General features: G+C 35.2%; 1 protein-coding gene across 3 annotated transcripts; it reads left to right on the top strand.

Annotated features, from left to right (window-relative positions):
* Positions 1–352: 352 nt before the first annotated feature.
* On the top strand, positions 353–26719 carry LOC111057329 (cytochrome P450 6d3). 3 transcript variants are annotated; one of them, XM_022344757.2, is made up of 8 exons: positions 353–559; positions 4071–4305; positions 8809–9090; positions 12679–12861; positions 15733–15958; positions 16275–16502; positions 19370–19618; positions 24544–26719. In XM_022344757.2, the coding sequence occupies exons 2-8, from the start codon at positions 4123–4125 to the stop codon at positions 24711–24713; spliced, it is 1521 nt and encodes a 506-aa protein (XP_022200449.1). In that variant the 5' UTR covers positions 353–559; positions 4071–4122; the 3' UTR covers positions 24714–26719. The 3 variants fall into 3 exon arrangements, with proteins under 3 accessions (XP_022200449.1, XP_039291831.1, XP_039291832.1); XM_039435897.1 differs by lacking the exon at positions 353–559 and adding an exon at positions 761–1591; XM_039435898.1 differs by lacking the exons at positions 353–559; positions 12679–12861 and having other exon boundaries at positions 4067–4305.
* Positions 26720–27962: the final 1243 nt, after the last annotated feature.

Genomic DNA, 27962 nt, shown 5'->3' with positions numbered 1-27962 from the left:
GAGAAGAAGAGGAAGAAGAAGGAGGAGAAGAAGTAGGCGATGAAGAAGGAGATGAAGAAGAAGAAGAAGAAGAAGAAACAGAAGAATTTGTAGAAGAATACTAGATAAATACTCGGCAAAACACTTTTATCTAGCTCGGAGATAAGAAGAAGAAGAAGAAGAAGAAGAAGAAGAAGAAGAAGAAGAAGAAGAAGAAGAAGAAGAAGAAGAAGAAGAAGAAGAAGTATTTACAATACTGGGTTTTTCAATTTTAATTGGAGAGTGATCACAAGTTGGCCGATAAGAGTTTTTGCTGATTACAAAATATTATTGACTCGAAAATATTTTTGTTCTCAAAACTTTTATCTAGTATTCTGTCGAATTCGGAAAGTACAACATTTTAGACATTTTAGAGTGCTATCACAGCTTTGAGAGTATTCAAACCTGTCTATCTCCATTAGAGTAGGTACTTTCAATAGAACTTGAGTGATATTTTTTGAATTTTTATTTGGATAAAATAATATTGTTTAATCAAAACGTCCGCAGGGAATCCTCTGAACCTGTGAATTCTTTTGTTAAGGTAAGGTAATCAGTTATCTATATATATATATAAAAGCTAAATGGCACTCACTCACTGACTGACTCACTCACTCACTCACTCGCAGAACTAAAAATCTACCGGACCAAAAACGTTCAAATTTGGTAGGTATGTTCAGTTGGCCCTTTAGAAGCGCACTGAGAAATCTGTTGGCAATATTTCAACTCTAAGGGTGGTTTTTAAGGGTTTAAAGATCGTCTTTTAGCATGTATATTCTTCTTATTTTCTTAATTATAATTGGAAAAAAGGCCATACCATATGTTAATATAGAACTATAATCTAGAGAGAGTTGTTAACCCTCTTCGAAACAGTTGTTAACTGGTAACTAAATTAATGATTTTGTCTGGTTGGCATTAAGTTGAGTTGACTTTGTTAGGTTGGCACCAAGTTGAAGATTTGAATGCATTTATCGCGGAAAAATTGATTGGGCACTGCTACTTTAATCCTGGGAATATTATATTACTAGCAGTCAGGCTCGCTTCGCCCGCCATATCCGTTTAGCCAGCCGTTTAGTCTGGACCCCCGACTGGATCGTCCTAACATATGATAAAAATGCTCGCTGATCTCATTCTTGGTCGATCCAGTCGGGGGTCCAGGGGGCGGAGCCCCCCGACTAGACGGATATGGCGAGCGAAGCGAGCCTGACGGCTAGTAATATAATAAAAGAAATAACTGGCTTATACACGCGGGGGATAGGAAATTCACGAATTACGCATCATCACGTATCAACTACTCAACTGATTAACTTGAAATAGTTGCCACATCCAGTTCTCAAAAGTAGATGGCTATGATTGAAACCACTATCACATATTTGATTCATTTAATATTGTTCATAATTATTATTCATAGTTGAAGCTTGTTAATTGACCGAACGTAGTGAGGTCTATGTTTCAACTCGGATTTGCTTTTGTCTGTCTGTATGTAACGTGACTACGGCCGAACGCGTTGATAGAATTCTATGAGATTTGGCAGGAATATTCCTTTTTCAACTGCGCGTCGATGTTGAAACACAAGGTATGTAAACACAAGGTTTTTTGAAATTTTGCATTTTAAGGATAATATGAAAACAAAAGGAATTCCACCATACTCTGATATCACTATATATATCATCTACTCTAAAGATAGGATTAATTAGACTATAGAATCATTCATAATCAATCAGCTGACAAGTGGATTATTCATTGCATGCATTACACAGATGTCTGGCCGTGTCTATTTCTATAAGGTAGGGTTTCAATATTTTTTATGATACGTTCACAAATTAATATTCTCACATTTGAAGAGAACAAATTTAATAGGTGATTGAAAAATGATGCTGAAGGAATTATAATATTCTTGATTGGAAAAAATTAATTTTAAAATAGTTGAGAAATTTTTTTATCAGATGGAGAGATTATCACGAAACTGGATAAATCATCATATGAGATACAAATCCAAACGTGAACTGAGTTAACTATCGTAAGTGAGTTTTTGATCAAGGAGAAAACAAATAACAGTTTTTAGGAGTGAATTATGATTCAACTGTGAATTGTGATTCAACTGAATCAACTAGAACAGGTGACATCAGATACTTGTGGATGAGAAAACTGCGTGAGGTCTACTGTTCACAGAACTACCAGTATGATACATTATTATGTTGAGTGATACACAACGACCAATTTGTATGATACAGTATCATATAGAATGATGCACAACGACCAATTGTATGATACAGTATTATGTTGTATGATACACAACGACCAATAAATTGTACGATACAGTATCATGTTGAATGATACACATCGACCAATCGTATGATACAGTATTATGTTGAATGATACACAACGACCAATTTGTATGATACAGTATCATGTTGAATGATACACATCGACCAATCGTATGATACAGTGTCATGTTGAATGATACACAACGACCAATCGTATGATACATTATCATGTTGAATGATACACAACAACCAATGAATTGTATGATACAGTATTATGTTGAATGATACAGTATCATGTTGTATGATACAGTATCATGTTGAATGATACAGTATCATGTTGTATGATACAGTATTATGTTGTATGATACACAACGATGGAAAATAAATAGAAAGTAAAAGGTCAAGGCTGTGCAAAGGCTAAAAATAAACTTTTCCTCCACCCACTGTCTAAAGTACTTACTTTACTCCCTGAAACATAATACTAAAGTGTCACTTTTTCGCTCTCGGTAGTAAAAAACAGAAAAACTCCCTAGGGAGGAAAAGTGACTCCATTTAAATAACATGGGAAGCATCTCTATTTCAAAAACTCACATTGTAATAGGTTAGAAGGTCTAAGCTCAGATGAGAAAGCATAATAGAGGTGTCTGTCATTGAGTCAACTGAATTCAATACCACAACAAGGAATTTGATCAACTCATGAAATATATGTTTGTATGATATTATATTCTTAATATTAGTAGACGATAAAAATTTATACAATTTTTAAAATATTTTATTCTATTCAAAATACCAGCCAACAAATATTTTTGATCTGCAATTCAAATCTGAACCGCGTGATCTAGAGTCAGCCATTTTTGGTAAACACCCAGCTGATATAATTTAAAGTTACAACTTTAGCCGGTAGATAGCGCAATCGGCAGTGCCAATCAGACGGCCAGTTTTTAGGTTTTAGATTTTAGGTTATGTTGTTAGGAAACATTGTCACCAATACGTAAGTTATTAAAATGATTTTATTTGCAGTTTCTATAAAAAAATGTAGATGGAGGAAAAATGTTGTGTACATCACGAGTGAAAAATACTTTTTCTCCCTCAGGAAAATTGTTGCCCTCGGCTTCGCCTCGGGCTTCAAACTTTTCCCTCAGGGAGAAAAAGTCGTACTTTTCACTCTAGATATACAAATAACTATTTTACTCGAGATATTTTTCAAAGTTTTTTGACTTGTATATCATCAAGCTATCAAAATGAAAAAGTTTTCTCAGAAAAACATTTTTTTCCGATCATCACGTTTTGAAATATAAGCGCCTAAAGTTTAAATTTTGTGACAGAACATTTCAAATTCGATAAGAGATAAATCCATGAGATTTAGAGGATATATTCTTCATGATCTAGTAAAACAAAAATTATTCGAAAATATCAATTTTTAAGATAGTTATTCAATTTACTAAAAATAGCCAAAAGTAACTTTCAGTTGTGTTATTTTTGGTAAATTGGATAACTTTTCCAAAAATCGGTATTTTCAGAAAATTTTTGTTTTACTAGATCAAAAATACCATGAAGATTCCATCCTCAAAATCTCATGGATTTATATCCTACCGAATTTGAAATGTCCTGTCCCAAAATTTTAAACATTAGGCGCACATATCTCAAAAAGTAATGATCAGAAAAAAATGTTTTCCTGAGAAAACTTTTTCATTTTGATAGCTTGATGATATACAAATCAAAAAACTTAGAAGTTTATTTTTTAGCCTTTGCACAGCCTCAGATACATTTGGTACTGTATTGTTCCAGGTCTATAAGCCGATTTCCAAACCATAAACCAAGTGATATCTCGATTTTGAAAATGTGGGAAAACTCGTGGTTGGCCTACCTTGTCACAGGCCTATTGCTGGCCATTTCTAGCCTTGTTTTCGTCAACTTCTACGTTTACTCCTATTGGAAAAGGCATGGATTGATCCAAGCTAAGACGAGCTTCCCATGGGGGTCGCTGGGGGACTTCGTACTGTCCAAGAAATGCATCCATGAGGTAAGCAAATACATCAAACTGAAAAAGCTTCTCTCAGACTCGAATTATTAGTTTTGACTGAGTATGAAATCTATATATATATAAAAGCGAAATGGGCCTCACTCACTGACTGACTGACTGACTGACTCACTCACTCACTCACTCACTCACACACTCACTCACTTGTTTTATTCTTGCATCAATTCACTCACTCACTCACTCGCAGTACTAAAAATCTACCGGACCAAAGACGTTCAAATTTGGTAGGTATGTTCAGTTGGCCCTTTAGAGGCGCACTAAGAAATCTTTTGGCAATATTTTAACTCTAAGGGTTGTTTTTAAGGGTTTAAAGTTCGTCTTTTAGCATGTATATTCTTCTTCTCCCAATCTCTTAATTATAATTGAAATTTCCATATCATATGTTACTATAGAACTACAATCTAGATAGAGTACCTCTTCGAAACAGTTGTTAACTGGCAACTAAATTAATAATTTTGTCAGGTTGGCATTAAGTTGAGTTGACTTTGTTAGGTTGGCACCAAGTTGAAGATTGAAATGCATTTATCGCGGAAAAATTGATTGGGCACTGCTACTTCAATCCTGGGAATATTATATTACTAGCCATCAGGCTCGCTTCGCTCGCCTTATCCGTTTAGCCAGACGTTTAGTCTGGACCCCCGACTGGATTGTCCTAACATATGATAAAAATACTCGAATGAAAAATGCAGGCGAGCGAAGCTCGCCTGCTGATCTCATCCCTAGACGATCCAGTCGGGGGTCCAGGGGGCGGAGCCCCCTGGCTAGACGGATATGGCGAGCGGAGCGAGCCTGACGGCTAGTACTATATATTGTAGAGAATTTCTACCTTTGAATCAAAATTATCCGAACTGTAGGAAAAATTTGAAAAGGGACAGTTCTGGGCAAAAGCCTGTTGTGCCTCCTCATATAACTGTGAGAATGATTGTATGAATGAGAAAATGAATAAATAAATATAAACTATAAATTCAATCTTCCGTTACAAATTTTCTATGTTTTTACACTCCAGAGCGAAGCTCGGTCCCCCTATATTGGAAATATAAGACAAATCAGATTGAAACGTAGAAATTCTCTGGATAGATTGTACAATTTATTTCCAACTAATTCAAAACTGAGACGAGTCTCAAGGTGCATACAGATATACGCGCCGCGAACATGAGAAATTCACTTTTAATCAGCTGACTATATCTGTATTTTTACAGAAACGGTATAAGATATTTATTTTTTTTTTTATTTATAAGGTTAGCAAAAAAATACAAGAATCGGAAAAGAAAAAACAGGCTATTGCCTAAAACCTCTTCAATTTCCTAATTTAGTTTTAAATTGTCCAAATATTATAGGTTATGTCCATTCAAATTTCTACACCAAATCACAATCTAAAAAATAGATTAGAATGAAACAAACAATTTTAAATTTGGATGGTTTAATAATAAAAGTTTCTTAAAAACATGAAACAAACTATAAATTAACAAAATAAAGAATAAAAACACTTAAATTTTGAGCTCGAAAATATCACATTCATCATAGCTATATAACAGCTGACATCAATATATATATAGAAAGCTTGGCATCAGCTGATAAAAGTGAATTGCTCATGTTCGCGGCGCGTAAATCTGTACGTACCTTAAGACTCGTTTTAGTTTTGAATTAGTAGGGAATATATTGTACAATCTATCTGGAGAATTTCTACGTTTCAATCTGATTTGTCTTATATACCAATACCGGGGGACCGAGCTTCGCTCTGGAGTGTGAAAACATAGAAAATTTGTAACGGAAGATTGAATTTATTTATTCATTTTTTCAGTCATACAATCATTTATTTTTTACAGTTATATGAGGAGGCACAACAGGATTATGCTCGAAACCGTCCCTTTTCAAATTTATGCTACAGTCCAGATCAAAATCTAGGTTAAACTACTATCACTCATCAAAATAACAATTTATTCACACTTCAAAAACAAACGCGTCATCAATTACAAATAGATAAATACTATGGATGGATTCGTTTTAGAATGATATACTATTTTTGCTACAATATTTGTTGCTATACTATGTACTACTCTACACTAACAGCATCTACTTACTATTTTGGACTTTCTGAAGTAAACAAAATGTTTTCTAAAAAAAGAGAATAAACAAAAATAATAAGTTTTTATTCCTGTATTATTATTCTCGTGAGATCAGATGAGAAATAACCCACACTCGCTCACTGACTTGATTAACTTTAAAATATCGGGGCACCGAGCTTTGTTCGTTATTTATTTATTGACTTTCGATAAACAGAACACAATTCTTGAAAATGATTGTGGAAGGACTAACAGGCACAGCCCAAAACCGTTTCTTCTCCGAATTTTGATTTATACACTATAAATAGTCCAAAAAGTAGGTACACTTGAATTCAGGTCCAATTTCCAATCAAAACATTTAAAAATAGGAAAGTTCTAATTTAGATTTTTCATAAACCAAATTGAATAACAGAATAACACTCACTAATCACTTAAAACTGTGAAATAATGATTAACTTTGAAAATGTGATATACTCTAATTCATAATCATATACCATGTCATGTCAAATGAGATTATTTTGACAAAGTCTATTAAAATATTTAGATAATATTTCTCGTGAAATGAGCTGATTGATTCAACAGCTGAGCATAATCCTATCTTTCTCTCCCACACACGCATCCTCTGTTATCAACCGACTACGGAATTATCTTCTGTTTTTTCTCGAAATTCGAGAAAATGTGATTATCCAATTGCAAACTGTTGGCAACTGTTGATTCTATTAAATGATTCACTATGAAGAGATGGCAGACCTCGTATGTCTCCAGTGTTATTGTCCTGTCACCAGCTGGCTCAGATCTTTGTTTATAAGTAGACTTGAGATGCGCGAGAACACTAGCGTCAGGTGATCAATTTTCTTAACGGCAAGTAAAGTTGTGTGAGTACCCCACACCAGATTTTTTTTGTTTTTTCATCTTTTTCAGAGTCTGCCGCCACAGCAAGTAATGGTAGGGCTTCTTCTTCATCTCATATTATGATAAACTTTAGTAAAAATCTGGTGTGGCGCACTCACACAACTTTCCTTGCCGTTATGAAAACTGATCACCTGACGCTAGTGTACTCGCGCATCTCAAGTCTACTTATAAACAAAGATCTGAGCCAGCTGGTGACAGGACAATAACACTGGACACATACGAGGTCTGCCATCTCTTCATAGTGAATTATCAAATAGAATCAAGTTGCCAACAAGATATGAGACAGCTGGTGACAGGACTATAACGCTGGAGACACACGAGGTCTGCTATCTCTTCATAGTGAATCATTTAATAGAATCAACAGTTGCCAACAGTTTGCAATTGGATAATCACATTTCCTCGAATTTCAATCATATTTTCAATTTTAGGTGGAAATGTTACTGAACATTAATTGTAGAGATTCTCATGCTCAATCTTTTCACACGAAATTTTTTGTTTAAATGGTATCTGTAGCCTGATAATTGAGAATCTAAAATCAAACTTTGCATAGATGGGGCGAAGCTCCTGAAATTTTTACAGATATGGGACTTGTGGCAGTTGATAGAGCTTATCGATGACTATTTTAGGTATGAATTTGATCAAAATCGTTGGAGCCGTTTCCGAGAAAATCACGAAAAACCCTGTTTTTGACAATATTTTCGCCATTTTAGCCGCCATCTTGAATCGCATTTGATCGAAATTGTTCGTGTCGGATCCTTATATTGTAAGGACCTTACGTTCCTAATTTCAAGTCATTCCGTTAATTGGGAGATGCGATATCGTGTACACAGACGCACATGCACACACACACACAGACCAATACCCAAAAAACATTTTTTTGGACTCAGGGGACCTTGAAACTTATAGAAATTTACAAATTGGAGTACCTTAATTTTTTTCGGAAAGCAATACTTTCCTTACCTACGGTAATAGGGCAAGGAAAGTAAAAAATTGAGATGAGCCTACAGTAGTACAGTAAACTTTAGATGATAAAAGTGCTGAACTGTTTGGTTCAACTCTAAAGCTGCGTACACATATTCATGCTTCCAACCCGCACCGAGAACGCTCCTCCCTTGTACCGCCCTCGTACCGCCCTCGTACCACCATCGAACCACAGTCGCACCGCCCACGCACCCAACGTTACGGAAGATGTTAGATCTTCTCGCGTTCCCCGGTCGAACCACTGTTGCTCCCCGGTCGATCATCAATCGCTCTGCTGGAGTGACGTACGGTTGCGGAGCAGAGCGACAGTCTGTACGCACCTTAATAGGCTATACCCACGCCCCACATTGCGATTATTTCGCTTCCCAGTGTGCGTGCCCCAATATTTCGCAACGAGAACTTCGTTTGGAACCGCAACGAATTTGTACGCATCGGTGAGCGCATACCTTAATAATAACTATTATTGATTAGCAGTTACTGAATAAATGCAATTTCTCATTGATTACCATCTATAATCTATTGTTTGCAGGTCTACGACGAGATCTACAAGCAAGGTGACGGTCACCCGGTGATAGGTTACTACTCTTTCTTCACCCCCGCCCTGGTAGTTCGCGATCCTGACCTGCTGAAATCCATCCTGGTGCGCAACTATGACTCGTTCAGCGAACGCGGAGTCTACAGCAACCGCGCCATTGACCCTCTCTCTCATCACCTGTTCAGCAGTCCAGGTGATCAGCACCGCAAGATGCGGCATGTGCTAAGTCCTTCATTCAGCGACAACAAGATGCGCTACATGTTCGAGACCATGCAGGTAACTCAAGAAACACAGTGACTTGTGTATCTTTTCGGAAGCAACACGTTGCTTTTGAGAAGATACACAAGTGCGTCTGTTGATCAAGGAAAGATACATCAAAACTCGGCCAACAAAATGCAGTTCTTCTGCTTCTTCTTCTTCTTCTACTACTTCTTCTTTTTCTTCTTCTTCTTCCTCTTCTTCTACTTCTACTTCTTCTTCTATCCCTCAGTGAGGTCCACGTTACAATGGCAGTGTTTGATTAGCAATGGTGTCGTCATCATTGTCTATCAATCAGCAAATCGGATAGTGCTATCCTTTCTGCACTGTTGCCGAAGTTTGGAAGTTTTGTATCAAAATTATGGTGTTATGTATCGAGCTCGGATGTTACTGTAGCATATTAAGTTGATTCTGTATCATTTTGTGGTTGTTCTCGTTCTATAGTGAGGTCCAAGTTATAATGGCAGTGTCTGATTAGCAATGGTATTGGTATCCTTGTCTAAAATACTCGCTTTCCTCTGTTACCATATCGTTTTTAACAAAGTAGAATTGATAATTAATTAACAAAATATTCGAACTCAATTATGAAATTATTGAAAAATATAATTTGTTACTCAATAGAATATAATTGATTATTTTAAAAGACAATGAACAGTTGTTTATATTACATCAATAAACCTGTATCACCTTCCGTCTATAGAAGGCATTAACAAGACAGAAGATCGGCAACGTTTATCTCCTATCTTTCTCCACTGCTATAATAACGTGGAACTCACTATGATTCAAGAAACACAGTAAATTGCATATTTTTTTGGAGCTCCTTGTGTATCTTTCTGGATGCAACACGTTGCATTTGAGAAGATACATAAGTGGAATGTCATCAGACCTTCCTCCAGCGACAACAAGATGCGCTACATGTTCGAGACCATGCAGGTAGCTCGAGAAACACAGTGATTGTGTATCTTTTCGGATGCAACATGTTGCATCCGAAAATATACACAACGATCTTTAATGCATCTTTCCAAAAGCAACAGATGCTCTTTTGTATCTTCTCAAGAGCAACGTGTTTCATCCGAGACGATGCACAAAGAGCTTTAATGTATCTTTTCCTCCACCTACTGTCTAAAGTACCTACTTTACTCCCTGAAACCTAATACTAAAGTGTCACTTTTTCGCTCTCGGTAGTAAAAAACAGAAAAACTCCCTAGGGAGTAAAAGTGACTCCATTTAAATAACATGGGGAGCATCTCTATTTTGAAACTTACATTGTAATAGGTTAGAAGGTCTAAGCTCAGATGAGAAAGCGTAATAGAGGTGTCTGTCATTGAGTCAACTGAATTCAATACCACAACCAGAAATTTGATCAACTCATGAAATATATGTTTGTATGATATTATATTCTTAATATTAGTAGACAATAAAAATTTATACAATTTTTAAAATATTTTATTCTATTCAAAATACCAGCCAACAAATATTTTTGATCTGCATTCTGCAATTCAAATCTGAACCGCGTGATCTGGAGTCAGCCATTTTTGGTAGCCCAGCTGTTATAATTGTTACAACTTTGGCCGATAGATAGCGCAATCAGCAGTGCCTATCAGACGACCGGTTTTTAGGTTTTAGATTTCAGGTTATGTTGTTAGGAAACATTTTCACCAATATGTAAGTTATTAGAATGATTTAATTTGCAGTTTCTATAAAAAAATGTAGATGGAGGAAAAATGTTGTGTACATCACGAGTGAAAAATACTTTTTCTCCCTCAGGAAAATTGTTGCCCTCGGCTTCGCCTTGTGCTTCAAACTTTTTCCCACAGGGAGAAAAAGTCGTACTTTTCACTCTAGATATACAAATAACTATTTCATAAACAACAGATGCTCTTTTATATCTACTCAAGAGCAATGTGTTGTACCCAAAAAGATACACAAGGAGCTTCAACGTATCCACCCATAAGGAACAGATGCTTTTTTGTATCTTCTCAAAAACAACGTGTTTCATCCGAAAAGATACACAAGGAGATCTAATGTATCTTCCCACTCGGATGCAACACATTGCTTCTGAGAAAATACAAAAGTGCATCTGTATTTTTTCGGATGCAACACGTTGCTTTTGAGAAGATACAAAAGTGCATCAGTATCTTTTCGGAGCTCCTTGTGTATCTTTTCAGACGCAACACGTTGCTTTGAGAAGATATACAAGTGCATCTGTTAATCATAGAAGATACATTAAAGCTCAGCCAAAAAAAGCAGTTCAGCTCCTTCTTCTTCTTTTTCTACTCCAAACTTCTTCTTCCTTTCCTTCTTCTGCTTCTCCTTCTCTTGTTTTCTTTTCTTCTTTTTCTTCTTCAGTCTTCTCCTTCTTCTTCCTCTTCACCTTCTCTTTCTCTGTCCTCTTCTTCTGCTCATCCTCCTTCTTCCCAGTCTTCTTCTTCTTCTTCTTCTCCTTATTTTTCTTCTTCTTCCTCTTCTTCTTTTTCTCCTTCTTCTTCTCCACCTCCTCCCGCCCATCAATCATATCCTCCTGCTACTCCTAGCTCTTCGAATTATTTTCTCCTCTTTCTCCTTCTCCTTCTTCTTCTGCTTCTTCTTTTTCTCCTTCTCCTCCTCCTCCTCCCCCCCCCTACCACAATCATATCCTCCTGTTACTCCTAGTTCTTTGAATTATTTTTCTTCTTTTTCTTCTTCTTCTTCTTCTATTTCTTATCCAGTCTTCTTCTTCCTTTCCTTCATCTGATTCTCCTTCTTTTTTCCTCCAGTATTCTTCTCCCACTCCTCCTTCTCTCTTTTCTCTTCTCCTTCTTCTCCCTCTTCTCCTTCTGCTATTTCTTTTTCTTTCTCTTCTCCTTCTTCTTCTTTATGGTTATTTCAAGGGACTGCAAGAGAAAATGTACTATAACGGGTAATGTACTGATTTATACAAACTATATTTTCAAATTTACAACGTTATTATTTTAATTATGTTAACTTTTCAAATGCTGAGGTGCGCACAGATATACGCGCCGCGAACATGAGCAATTCACTTTCAATCAGCTGATTATATCTGTATTTTCACAGAAACGGTAAGCTATAGATATAAAAAGCTTGGCATCAGCTGATTAAAAATAGTTATGTGTATATCTAGAGTGAAAAGTACGACTTTTTCTCCCTGTGGGAAAAAGTTTGAAGATCAAAAATATTTGTTGGCTGGTATTTTGAATAGAATAAAATATTTTTAAAGTTGTATAAATTTTTATCGTCTACTAATATTAAGAATATAATAATTATCATACAAACATATATTTCATGAGTTGATCAAATTTCTGGTTGTGGTATTGAATTCAGTTGACTCAATGACAGACACCTCTATTATGCTTTCTCATCTGAGCTTAGACCTTCTAACCTATTACAATGTAAGTTTCAAAATAGAGATGCTCCCCATGTTTATTTAAATGGAGTCACTTTTACTGCCTAGGGAGTTTTTCTGTTTTTTACTACCGAGAGCGAAAAAAGTGACACTTTAGTATTAGGTTTCAGGGAGTAAAGTAAGTACTTTAGACAGTAGGTGGAGAAAACTTGAATTGCTCATGTTCGCGGCGCGTAAATCTGTACACATTTCTATGATTGCAGGCATGCAGCACCAAACTGGGCGAGCACCTGTGTTCTCTGGTGCCGCGGGGAGCTGAAGGAAAGACCTTGAAAATAAAAGAGATAACAAACAATTACGGGCTGAATGTGATTGCCTCCACGGCAGTTGGCATAGATCACAACTCTTTCGAAAAAGAGAACCCACTTGCTGATGCTGCACTCAAGGTAACCATCACCATAGAGTAGACATAGAGTTGACCCTCACGTACCTACGTTTCTGTCTCTGCCATCATCATGGGATACCTTTAGTGAGGTCCACGTTATAACGTCAGTGTTTGATGCTGCACTGAAGGTAACCATCACCATAGAGTAAACATAGAGTTGACCCTCACATACCAACGTTTCTGTCTCTGCCATCATCATAGGATACCTTTGGTGAGGTCCACGTTATAACGACAGTGTTTGATGCTGCACTGAAGGTAAACATCACCATAGAGTAAACATAGAGTTGACCCTCACATACCCACGTTTCTGTCTCTGCCATCATCATAGGATACCTTTGGTGAGGTCCACGTTATAACGACAGTGTTTGATGCTGCACTGAAGGTAACCATCACCATAGAGTAAACATAGAGTTGACCCTCACATACCTACGTTTCTGTCTCTGCCATCATCATGGGATACCTTTGGTGAGGTCCACGTTATAACGACAGTGTTTGATGCTGCACTGAAGGTAACCATCACCATAGAGTAAACATAGAGTTGACCCTCACATACCCACGTTTCTGTCTCTGCCATCATCATAGGATACCTTTGGTGAGGTCCACGTTATAACGACAGTGTTTGATGCTGCACTGAAGGTAACCATCACCATAGAGTAAACATAGAGTTGACCCTCACATACCTACGTTTCTGTCTCTGCCATCATCATGGGATACCTTTGGTGAGGTCCACGTTATAATGGCGGTGTTTGATTATAGAGAGGTCCACGTTATAATGACAGTATTTGATGAACTTTGGTGTTGCTATCCTTGTCTATCATTTGACAAAGCCGGTGGTACTATCCTTTTCTAGGTCCACAACGATGACAATTATGTTTTTGACAGTGTAGAAATATAATTAATTAATGCAGAGAATCGGCATCGCTATTCTTCTATCTTTCTCCACTGCCATTATAACGTGGACCTCACTATAGCAATGGCTCTCTGGCTTCTATAGAATCCCATCCTATTGAATAAAATTTTATTTATTTTTTTTATTTATTTTATTTATATTTAAGGAATTTCCAGTTAGAACACGAGTTATTAACTTTTTCAAGAGAATTTTTTGTTGATTCAGTCAAGTTGACAACTTTTTATTAATAACTCATGTTATCAACTCCGGTGTAAACGCAACTCAACATGATGTTATTAACTTTTGTAATTAACATCAGTTGATAACAAAAATTTTAAAAACTTGTGTTATTAACTCCCGTGTAAACACAGCTTAAAGCTTAAATGTTTTTAACATTTGTGTTATCAACTTATGTTAATTACAAAAGTTAACTTTTGTAATTAACATCAGTTGATAACAAAAATTTAAAAAACTTGTGTTATTAACTCCCGTGTAAACGCAGCTTAAAGCTTAAATGTTTTTAACATTTTTGTAATTAACTTATGTTAATTACAAAAGTTAACTTTTGTTGATAACAAAACTAGCAGCCAAAAGAAAATGTTATTAACTCATGTTAAAAACTTTTGTTTTAAACTCTGTATGGTGTAAACGCATTATGATTTATTTACATTAGATCAGATGAAGATCATCATTTTAATGATCACACACATGTTTCAATTTAAATTTGAAGACAATTTTTTGCATTTTTCCGGCTGTTATATCATATGAATACTCTCGTTAAATGAAATCATATGGATATCGATTATATTGATAACAAAATCTTGTTAATAACAAGGAATTTTCTGTTAAAAACATGAGTTATTAACTTTTGTCAAGCAGTTTTTATAAAAATGTAGGTGGAGGAAAAATGTTGTGTATATCACGAGTAAAAAATGTTTTTTGCAGTTGTTTTTTGCACTTTGTCTTTAGCAGTTTTTATAAAAATGTAGGTGGAGGAAAAATGTTGTGTATATCACGAGTGAAAAATGTTTTCTCTCCCTCAGGAAAATTGTTGCCCTCGGCTTCGCCTCGGGCTTCAAACTTTTCCCTCAGGGAGAAAAAACAGCACTTTTCACTCTAGATATACAAATAACTATTTCCTCCACCTACTGTCAAAAGTACTTACTTTACTCCCTGAAACATGATACTAAAGTGTCACTTTTTCGCTCTCGGTACTAAAAAACAGAAAAACTCCCTAGGGAGTAAAAGTGACTCCATTTAAATAACATGGGAAGCATCTCTATTTTAAAAACGTACATTTGGAATAGGTCAGAAGGTCTAAGCTCATATGAGGAAGCATATAGAGTAGTCATTAAACCAACTAAATTCAATACCTCAACCAGACATTAAATTTGATCGATATATAAAATTTATGTTTGTATGCTGAAATTATTATTACAAACTTCATATCACTTCACTAGAAAAAATTTTTATTTTTTTCTTTTAATCCATGTTATTCAAAATACCAGCCAACGAATATTACTTATTAACTAATCAAATTTGAAACAGGAACTTCATCATAGCTGTAGTTGTGGCTGTCATTGTTGTTACAACTTTTGCCGACAGATAGTGCTGTCGGAGGAGAACTGTGATTACAAGCCAGCTGTTTCTGTTCACTTTTTAGATTATGTTGTAACACATTGTTTGGTCACATACGTTTTTAAAAATTATTTTATTTGCAGTTTTTATAAAAATGTAGGTGGAGGAAAAATGTTGTGTACATCACGAGTGAAAAATGTTTTTTCTCCCTCAGGAAAATTGTTGCCCTCGGCTTCGCCTCGGGCTTCAAACTTTTCCCTCAGGGTGAAAAAACAGCATTTTCACTCTAGATATACAAATAACTATTTGTTAATAGCTCCGTGTGTGAACGCAGCTTTAGACATCACTTCGCTCGGTCAATAAGTGTCAAAGTCACCCTGGTTAACCTTATCGAATTCTTTGCAGGTCACTGACCCCGACGACTTGATGCAGGGTCTACGGTTCATCCTCTCGTTTGTGAGTCCAAAAATCGCCAAATTCTTCAACATGCGGTTCACGCCGAAGGGCGTCTCAGACTTCTACATCGATATGGTGGACAAAATTGTCAACTATCGAAAATCACATAATGTGGTGAGGAAGGATTTCATGCAGGTTCTTCTCAATTTGAACGAGGAGATTGAAAAAAGCAAAGGTATTTCACATTTTCAAAATTTGTCCATGAAATTATCTACAGCTACAGTGAGGTCCACGTTATAATGGCAGTATTTCATTAACATTGGTGTTGCTATCCTTGTATCATCTTTGTACCACTTTTCCAATACTTATTCGGAGCACTTGGACATTTTGTTAATAACTTTGGTGTAAACGCGGCTTTAGCCAGCTCTTTCCATTATTTAATTATAGATTTCAAATATACCATAAGGTATGCTATGATATGAGACGTTTATGTTGTTTTGAAGTTAATGGTGAACATATTTCTCAAATATTTTTGTTGATATCAATTTCAGAGTCGGACGGCAGAGAGCCGTTGAGCTTGGATGAAATGGCGTCACAAACTTTCCTGTTCATTCTCGCTGGACATGAGTCTACATCGGCGTCTCTGTGTTTCCTCCTTTACGAGTTGGCTGTTAATCAAGAGATGCAGCAAAAACTGTATGATGAGATCAAAGCTGTGGATGGAGACATAACCTATGAAACTATTAAAGAACTGGAGTATATGGACATGATATTCAACGGTATGTAGGATGTTAAGTATTTGTTTATTCACTTAAATAGGAGAAAATACAACATCTACTTGATGTCATTATAGTCCAGTCAATATAGAGATAAAAAATCTGGTGTGGTACACTCACACAACTTTCCTTGCTCGTATTTGAAACTACGATCAGACTTTTGTATATGTGTATATATTATAATTATTGTTTTCAGAGTACTTTTTCCTTTGTGTAAATTGTGAAATTCGATGATTTTTTTAGTCGTCATTTTTTCAAAGTTGTCAAAACAGCTGTTCTACAGATGAAATATCTCGACTATTTGTTCTTTTTATGAACTGCGCTACCTACCTACCTACCTACCTACACCATGCCTACCTACCTCATGCACGAAAAGGAGGTTACTAAGTCCATTTCCCAAGGATGGGGTGGACCCCCCATTGGTTTCCCAAAAAGGAGACTCATGCCAGTTAATAGAGCTGATAAATAACTATACAGAGTATGAATTTGAAAAAAATCGGTCAAGTTATTTTGAGAAAATCGTGAAAAACATGGTTTTTTTTAGTAATTATCCGCCATTTTTCTCAAGTATATTATGGAGCTCCTGCAATTTTCTCAGAAATGGGACTCATGTCAGTTGATAGGGCTTATAAATAGCTATCCATGGTATGAATTTGAAGAAAATCGTTAGAGTCGTATTCGAGAAAACCGTGAAAAACATGGTTTTTTAGTGATTATCCGCCATTTTTCAAAAGAATATTACGAAGCTCCTGCAATTTTCCCAGAAATGAGACTCATGTCAGTTGATAGGGCTTATAAATTACTATCCATGGTATAAATTTGAAGAAAATCGTTAGAGCCGTATTCGAGAAAACCGTGAAAAACATGGTTTTTTAGTAATTATCCGCCATTTTTCCCGCCATTTTGAATTCAATTTTATTGAATTTCTTATTGTCAGATCCCCATGGTATAAGGACCTTAAGTTTAAAATTTCAAGTCAATCGGTTGATTAGTAATGGAGTTATCGTGTTCACAGACATACACACATACACACATACACACACACATATACACACACACACACACACACACACACACACACACACACACACACACACACACACCCAAAAATCATGTTTTTGGACTCAGGGGACCTTGAAACGTATAGGAAACTTGAAATTGGGGTACCTTAATTTTTTTTGGAAAGCAATACTCTCCTTACCAGTAGGGCAAGGAAAGTAAAAAGAGGGTGTGCTTGCAATTTATGTTGTAGTTCTGATTTTTTAATATATTACTTGGATACATGAGTGAAGTACAGAACAAAATTCTTCATGCAAAATTTCCTTGTGCTAGATACAGAGTGGCCCAAAAACCTCTTATTTTCGGCTCATTTTCCAGTTTTCAGCTATTTCCGCCAAACCCAGTGATCGGACAATAGTATATTTCGCACCTAGAGCAGAAAATGAGATTTTTCCGGCTCGAAATCGGTTTTCAAGGTTGAGAGCCGGAAAAACATTTTTGCCCGTGGTGCAACAAAAAAAAACACACAAATATAAACAATATATATATATATGAGAATAGTTGTTTACTAAGCACTTCCGATAGCAGAAGTGGAAGGTGATAGCTCTAGCAAATCTGAGGTGATCTGAATATCAGGAAATTGTCCAGGTATTACTTTCCTTGCCCTATTACCATAGGTAAGGAAAGTATTGCTTTCCGAAAAAATTAAGGTACCTCAATATTTCTAAATTTCTATACGTTTCAAGAACCCCTGAGTCCAAAAAAGTGGTTTTTGGGTATTGGTCTGTATGTGTGTGTGCTGTGTGTGTGTGTGTGTGTGTGTGTGTGTGTGTGTATGTGTGTGTATGTGTGTGTATGAGTGTATGTGCGTCTGTGTACACGATATCTCATCTCCCAATAAACGGAATGACTTGAAATTTGGAACTTAAGGTCCTCACACTATAAGGATCCGACACGAACAATTTCTATCAAATACAATTCAAGATGGCGGCTAAAATGGCGAAAATGTTGTCAAAAACAGGGGTTTTCGCGATTTTCTTGAAAATGGCTCCAACGATTTTGATCAAATTCATACCCAATATATTCATTGATAAGTTGTATCAACTGCCACAAGTCCCATATCTGTAATAATTCCAGGAGCTCCGCCCCATCTATGCAAAGTTTGATTTTAGATTCTCAATTATCAGGCTTCAGATACGATTTAAACAAAAAGTGGAAAAGATTGAGTATGAAAATCTCTACGATTAATGTCCAGTAACATTTTCACCTAAATTTCAAAATAAGCACGTAATTCGAGAAAATGTGATTATTCAATTGCAAAATGTTGGCAACTGTTGATTCTATTAAATCATTCACTACGGAGAGATAGCAGACCTCGTCTGTCTCCAGCGTTATAGTCCTGTCACCAGCTGGCTGAGATGCGCGGGAACACTAGCGTCAGGTGATCAATTTTTATAACGGCAAGGAAAGTTGTGTGAGTGCGCCACACCAGATTTTTTTTATTTTTTATTCTGGTTTGTCTAAATAACCTAAAAGATTATGTTCAATTATGTGGGAGGTTTAGTTTATACTTTTTTATTCTTTCAAATGGCAATAAGATGATATTATTATAAATAATGTTTTAATTATTGAATGATGAACACAAATAATGAAAAGTTTTTTGATCACCTTTCTTAGTTCCATGTTAGTGGCTGGAAAGGGTACTCTTTCCGGCCTAGGCCGAAAAGAAACCTGTTCTGACGTCAGACGAGAGTTGTCTGCAAACAATGTCTTTCAGATCTACGTAGGGACTGGAAAACAGCTGCTTTCTGTGCAGTGTGGCGAAAAATAATAAATTGAATTGAATTTAATGTGATTCTTATTTTGTGCAGAAATGTTGAGGAAATATCCCGGGCCAGTACTGATTCGGCTATGTGTGAAAGACTTCATTCTTCCCAATGGTTTTCTAATCAGGAAAGGAACTCAAGTAATGATTCCGGTCTATGCGCTTCAGAAAGATCCCAAATATTTTCCGCAGCCTGATAAATTTGAGCCGGAAAGATTTAGTAAGAGAGCGCCAATCCACGAGATTATCCCCTTCTCTTTCATACCCTTTGGTGAGGGACCTCGATATTGTATTGGTGAGTATCAGGATAGGGAAAAGATAGCTTGGCTGACCACTAACTGTAGAATATGCATGATCAAGATCTATAAAAGCCAGGTCAAGACATGTGTGTTCCCTTATGAAGCGGCCATTTTGTGCCTATTTCATGGTGGTTATTTTTGAAAATCAAATTTAATTCAATTCGCTCGTAACAAAGTCATGCATTTCAAAAACAATATTCTAGTTCAGATAATTTATGTGAATTGAATTTGAAGGGGGTGTCGGAATAGTTATTTGTGCAACTAGTGCGCAAAGTGACAGTTTGCTGCACTGAAAGAAACGTTTACGCCCGAGCTGTAGGCGAGGGCGGAATGGCTTCTTGAGTGCAGCAGAGGAACTTTGCGCACGTATTTCACATTAAATTTTTCCTACAGTTCCCATTGAATATGAAAAGTGGGTAATTATGGATTAAATGGTGGCTGAAATCCATCAAATGTTTGTGTATGTGATGCTGTTATTAATAACAACCTCAATTCATTTAAAAATTGATAATCCAATTGAAGTTGAAAATTCTCAGCCAAAGTTCTCATTTTTATTCATTCAAGAATCAGAAAAAATACAGATAAAACCAAAAATTCGCATTCATACATGCCAACAGCTGTTTGGGATGACTGCAAAATGGCTGAACTGACAAGTGCGCGACCTAGCGGGAAGAATTGTACCTAAATTCGTTTCATCCAGCTAAAAACAGTATTCAGATATTTAGAATTATGATTAACTAGAATTACCGAAAAATACTATAAGTAAACTAAAAAATATTCATAAAATAACATAGACAACAGAAAATATTTTATTGTAGTATAATTATTCTAATGTTATTTTATTAATTTTATTGTCATGGATTTCAAACGGTAATTATTTAACCTGAAAATTCGAATTTCTAAATGTGTGTTTGCTACATTTCTCATTGCTTGGAGTTGAAATAATTATTACTGTCAATAGAAAATAAGCATTATTTATTATTAAATGATGAGAAGTTATTATTTAATTATGATTCAGATAAACATTATTCTTGTTTTGGATTTCTAGATTGGGATTTTATCATAAATGTAGGGTAGCCATTGAAATGATTCTCATCTAAATCTAACCACAGTCATTGTTACCAACTTAATTTTTGTTTTCGTGCACTAATCCTCCATATAATCCACCAACTATTTTGTGTTGCCATGTTGCAAATCTGGAGTGCAGAAAAATTTTTTCCCGCACTTGAGCGGAAAAGTGATTCTTTGCGTTCTGTAATCAGTGCAGCTATGGCCACTTTTCAAGGTAACTGTAGGAAAACACAATTTTTGGCTTTGCAGCTCAATTGAGACCATATAGTGAGTTTGCACAGTATCAGTTTAAACTAAATTTCATTTTAAAGTGGATTAAATCCATATCAAGTCTCTTTTGTTATGTGGCTCATTTCTAGTTAAAGCCACCAGCTGATTGAATTCAGTTTATGCTTCAACTGTGCAAACGGCCCTTAACCTTCCGGCAGTCGCGCTGTTGTAAAAAGAACAGTTTTTTTTGCTGCACAAAACTATTTAATGGGTTGGTGTCAGTTAATGAGTCACCTATGCATTCCAAAATTTTCCCCCATCACTCCACTGAGTTGCAGTATCAACCGAGCAATGGTTCAGTCTTTAGTTGTATACGTCTTTATTTACTGATTTACGTCTTTTTTTTGCGTTATGTCAGCTGAGCTTTAGTGTTTACAAGTTTGAGTTTCTTGAATGGTTCAAAATTTTCTTAAATAACTCAATATTATTCGTTACAAGTGGCAATTGAGTGGAATATTTCTAATTAATTCATTAATTCAAGCCATCTAAATTCAAAATTTATAGTTTTAATGTTTATTTTGAACTAAAACTTTATAAAATTGTACACGTGAAATTCTAACCTCATCTTGGACTTTGTCACCTATAAATTTGGAAGAAAAATAGCACAAGGACTACCTTATTATTTTATCTTTCAATGTTATTATATTAGTGTCATTTGCATTGTAAATAAATAAATAAGAATTTAGTTTCAGTCTTTATTTACTGTATACGGGGACTGTAAACGAACCAATAACACAGAATTGATGGCTTTGCTTGATGTACCTCATTGGGCTATGAAATGGTAATCATCTAAATGTTCATAGGTGTAAAATAATCCAAGAAGATGGATAAAGTAATTATACGATAATTAATAGGTTTTGACAGTAAACAGGGTACATAATACTTGGAAAATTGGATGTTGTACAAAATACAACACGCGACTGCTCGTGTTATTGAGTAGGGCGCGACTACCGGAAGGTTAAACTGCAGACGGACAACTACTTTGGCCTTCAGTTAGCCATAAGTGGGAACTCCCTAACGCTCGTTCGATTATATCCTATGTATGTTAGGTGTATCATGTAATGATTATGCATTATGTATGTACGTCACCTATAAATTTTGAAGAAAAATAGCACAAGGACATACTTATTATTTTTCCTCCACCCTCTGCCTAAGTACTTACTTTACTCCCTTAAACCTAATACTAAAGTGTCACTTTTTCGCTCTCGGTAGTAAAAAACAGAAAAACTCCCTATAGAGTAAAAGTGACTCCATTTAAATAACATGATGAGCATCTCTATTTTGAAACTTACATTGTAATAGGTTAGAAGGTCTAAGCTCAGATGAGAAAGCATAATAGAGGTGTCTGTCATTGAGTCAACTGAATTCAATACCACAACCAGTAATTTGATTAACTCATGAAATATATGTTTGTATGACATTATATTCTTAATATTAGTAGACGATATAAATTTATACAGTTTTTAAAATATTTTATTCTATTCAAAATACCAGCCAACAAATATTTTTGATCTGCAATTCAAATCTGAGCCGCGTGATCTGGAGTCAGACATTTTTGGTAGCTGCTCAGCTGATATAATTGTTACAACTTTTGCTGATAGATAGCGCAATCGGCAGTGCCAATCAGAAGACCAGTTTTTAGGTTTTGGGTTTAGGTTATGTTGTTAGGAATCATTGTCACCAATACGTAAGTTATTAGAATGATTTTATTTGCAGTTTCTATAAAAAAATGTAGATGGAGGAATAATGTTGTGTACATCACGAGCGAAAAATACTTTTTCTCCCTCAGGAAAATTGCTGCCCTCAGCTTCGCCTCGGGCTTCAAACTTTTTCCCACAGGGAGAAAAAGTCGTACTTTTCACTCTAGATATACAAATAACTATTATCTACCAATTTAGGAAAGTTCTAGTTATAAGATTCCACTGTATTTTTAGGAGTAACTTTGAGTTTCTTTTCACGTTTTAAAATTTTCAATTATTATTTAATAATAATTAATACATTATTTCTCAGTTATTAGTGATAATTCAGTGGAGTATTCTTATTTAATTTGATTTTCAACTTTCCTAAATTCCTAGTTTATGAATGTTTTGGACACAAAATTGGACGAAAATCGTGAAGTGTAAACATAGCCTATTTTTGGACAATTCCTATCTAAATTTAGGAAAAGAACAGTTTTGGTCTTCAAGCCTGTTGTTTCTTTCCCAATCATTCATAGTTGAAAATTATATTGTATCTATAAATATATATATATAAATAAATAAATAATAAATAGATAAATAAATAAATAATAAATAAATAAATAAATAAATAAATAAATAAATAAATAAATAAATAAATAAATAAATAAATAATAAATAAATAAATAAATAATGTTATTACATTAGTGTCATCTGCATTGTAAATCTATAAATATAAAAGCGAAATGGCACTCACTGACTGACTGACTGACTGACTCACTCACTCACTCACTCACTCACTCACTCACTCACTCACTCACTCGCATAACTAAAAATCTACCGAACCAAAAACGTTCAAATTTGGTAGGTATGTTCACTTGGCCCTTTAGAGGCGCACTAAGAAATCTTTTGGCAATATTTCAACTCTAAGGGTTGTTTTTAAGGGTTTAAGGTTCGTCTTTTAGCATGTATATTCTTCTTATTCCAATATCTTAAAATTGAAATGTGCATACCATTTGTTACTATAGAACTATAATCTAGATAGAGTACCTCTTCGAAACAGTTGTTAACTGGCAACTAAATTAATAATTTTGTCTGGTTGGCATTGAGTTGAGTTGACTTTGTTAGGTTGGCACCAAGTTGAAGATTTGAATACATTTATCGCGGAGAAATTGATTGGGCACTGCTACTTCAATCCTGGGAATATTATATTACTAGCCGTCAGGCTCGCTTCGCTCGCCATATCCGTTTAGCCAGACGTTTAGTCTGAACCCCGACTGGATTGTCCTAACATATGATAAAAATGCTCAAATGGAAAATGCAGGCGAGCGAAGCGAGCCTGCTGATCTCATTCTTGGACGATCCAGTCAGGGGTCCAGGGGGCGGAGCCTCCTGGCTAGACGGATATGGCGAGCGAAGCGAGCCTGACGGCTAGTATGTTAATATAGAACTTTAATCTAGTGAGACCTCCTCAAAACAGATGGTTGAGATTGGTAACTAAATTAATAACCAGTCCAATTTTGTCAGGCATCATGTTGAGGAAGGTTTCTAAACAAGATTTGAGTTTTGTCACTTTATTATGTAAATACCAAGTTGAAGAACTTATCTATACTATAATAAAGGAAAGAACTTGCTTATACAGGTACGGGATAGGAAAATTATGTGTGACGCATCATCACGTTCAAACTACTGGACTGAAATAGACTTCAAATTTTGCAAATAGATTCTTAATTAACCGAGGATGGCTCTTGATCTATTTCAAACTCTTCTGGATTTCACTCGGTCAAGTTTTCAGTTTGTCAAGTTTTAAAAAAGACCCTTGCGGAGCACGGGTTACCAGCTAGTTGTAAATAAAATAGATAAATGAATTATCATTCATGTGTAATTGTTTTTTATGTTTACAGGTAAACGCTTTGGTATAGCGTCTGTGAAATTGGGACTCATCCACATTTTGTCGAAATTCAAAATTTTGCCAGCAAGCGACACGAAAATTCCGCTGGAAATTGAGAAGAAAACATTCGTTTTGAACCCTTACAAGGACCTCACACTGAAGCTAATAGCAAGAGATACTTAGGCATAATGTACCAATGTAATGTAGCTGTTACAGGTATATTGATGTAATATTAGCTGTTCATTCTCGTTGAAAATAATCAATTATATATTTAAATAGGCAAGAAATTATATTTTTTCAATAATTTCATAATGATAAAGAAAGGAAAAAAGATGTTGTCGAATTCCACTATAACATTTTTATTCACCAAAACTAGTTTTCGTTGCCTATGGCAACATCTTCAGTGGCAACTGAAGCTGATAAATATCTGCTTCCTGTAAATATCAGCTTCAGTTGCCAATGAAGATGTTGCCATAGGCAACGAAAACTAGTTTTGGTGAATAAAAATGTTATAGTGGAATTCGATAACATCTTTTTTCCTTTCTTTATCTTAATATGGAGAAGTTCCACAATATCTCTGATAAAAGTGTTAAATTTAATAATGAGTTTTCATAATTAATATGTAATATTTTGTTAATCAATTATTCATTCTACATTGTTGAAAGACGATCTGGCAACAGAACAAAGCGAGAAAGAGATAGTGCTATCCGCTTTGTAGAATGATAGACAAGGATAGCAATACCATTGCTAATCAAAAACGTGGACATCATTGTAGACTATAGTGAGGTCCACGTAATAATGGCAGTGTTCGATTAGCAATGGTATTGCTAGCCTTGTCTATTATTCAACAAAGCGGATAGCGATATCTCTTTCTCGCATTGTTCTTTTGCTAGATCGTCTTTCAACAATGTGACATTGATAATATTAATCAACAAAATATTTTTTCCTCCACCTACTGTCTAAAGTACTTACTTTACTCCCTGAAACATAATACTAAAGTGTCACTTTTTCGCTCAAGGTAGTAAAAAACAGAAAAACTCCCTAGGGAGTAAAAGTGACTCCATTTAAATAACATGGGAAGCATCTCTATTTAAAAAACTTACATTGTAATATAGGTTAGAAGGTCTAAGCTCAGATGAGAAAGCGTAATAGAGGTGTCTGTCATTGAGTCAACTGAATTCAATACCACAACCAGAAATTTGATCAACTCATGAAATATATGTTTGTATGATATTATATTCTTAATATTGGTAGACGATAAAAATTTATACAATTTTTAAAATATTTTATTCTATTCAAAATACCAGCCAACAAATATTTTTGATCTGCATTCTGCAATTCAAATTTGAACCGCGTGATCTGGAGTCAGCCATTTTTGGTAGCTCAGCTGATATGATTGTTACAACTTTGGCCGATAGATAGCGCAATCAGCAGTGCCTATCAGACGACCGGTTTTTAGGTTTTAGTTTTTAGGTTATGTTGTTAGGAAACATTGTCACCAATACGTAAGCTATTGGAATGATTTAATTTGCAGTTTCTATAAAAAAATGTAGATGGAGGAAAAATGTTGTGTACATCACGAGCGAAAAATACTTTTTCTCCCTCAGGAAAATTGTTGCCCTCGGCTTCGCCTCGGGCTTCAAACTTTTTCCCTCAGGGAGAAAAAGTTGTACTTTTCACTCTAGATATACAAATAACTATTACTTTTTGTGTAGTTGAGAAGTTGATATTGTGGTAATTATTCATATTCAATGAAAAAGACTAAGAAATTGTCAAAAAACAGGAATCTGTGGTTTTTTGACAATTTCTTAGTCTTTTTCATTCAACAAAATATTTCATCTTAATAATGGAATTATAGGAGAATATCATTTCTTGCTTAATAAAATATAATTGATCATTTCAAACGAGAATGAACAGTCAATACTACATCAATAAACCTGTATCAGCTACCGTCTATAGAAGGCATTGACAAGACAGAGGATCGGCAACGTTGTTCTCCTATCTTTCTCCACTGTCATTATAATGTGGATCTGCATCTTTTCTGTGTTGCCATATTGTCTTTTAACAATGTAGAAATGATAATATCAATTAAAGAAATACTTCATCTTAATTATGAAAATTCATCATGTGATTATTGAGAAATATAATTTATTGCTTAATGAAATATAACTGATTATTTTAAACGAGAATGAACAGTTAATATTACATCAATAAACCTGTATCAGCTACCGTCTATAGAAGGCATTGACAAGACAGAGGATCGGCAACGTTGTTCTCCTATCTTTCTCCACTGCCATTATAACGTGGACCTCACTATAGGTTAATGACTTTGTATAAAATTCATTATGTAATTGTTGAAAAATATAACTGTTCATATTACATCAATAAACATGTATCAGCTACCGTCTATAGAAGGCATTGACAAGACAGAGGATCGGCAACGTTGTTCTCCTATCTTTCTCCACTGCCATTATAACGTGGACCTCACTATAGGTTAATGACTTTGTATAAAATTCATTATGTAATTGTTGAAAAATATAACTGTTCATATTACATCAATAAACATGTATCAGCTACCGTCTATAGAAGGCATTGACAAGACAGAGGATCGGCAACGTTGTTCTCCTATCTTCTCCACTGCCATTATAACGTGGACCTCACTATAGGTTAATGACTTTGTATAAAATTCATTATGTAATTGTTGAAAAATATAACTGTTCATATTACATCAATAAACATGTATCAGCTACCGTCTATAGAAGGCATTGACAAGACAGAGGATCGGCAACGTTGTTCTCCTATCTTTCTCCACTGCCATTATAACGTGGACCTCACTATAGGTTAATGACTTTGTATAAAATTCATTATGTAATTGTTGAAAAATATAACTGTTGATATTACATCAATAAACCTGTATCAGCTACCGTCTATAGAAGGCATTGACAAGACAGAAGATCGGCAACGTTGTTCTCCTATCTTTCTCCACTGCCATTAAAATGTGAATCTGTATCTTTTCTGTATTGCCAGATTGTCTTTTAACAATGTAGAATTAATAATTAGTTAGAAAAATAGTTCATCTTGATTAAGAGAATTCATAATGAAATAACTGGAAAATATAACTTATTGCTTAATAAAATAGAATTGATTATTTCAAACGAGAATGAACAGTTAATATCACATCAATAAACCTGTATCGGCTACCGTCTATAGAAGGCATTGACAAGACTCGGCAACATTGTTTTCCTATCTTTCTCCACTGCCATTATAACGTGGACCTCACTATAGTTTTGAAACATTGTAACTCGGAACTCAATAAAGATAGAAAGCACGGAATAATTTCATTCCTTTAGGAATTATTTCATTTTCTAAGAAAAAGCTAGAGTGATATTTTCTGTCAAAAATCTAAATTTGGTGTAAATAGTAGAAAACTGG

This window comes from Nilaparvata lugens, chromosome 9, assembly GCF_014356525.2.
Source record: "Nilaparvata lugens isolate BPH chromosome 9, ASM1435652v1, whole genome shotgun sequence".
Classification (NCBI taxonomy): Eukaryota; Metazoa; Arthropoda; class Insecta; order Hemiptera; family Delphacidae; genus Nilaparvata; species Nilaparvata lugens.
Note: the sequence above shows the minus strand (reverse complement) of the source record. Positions and strands in the feature narration are given on the sequence as shown.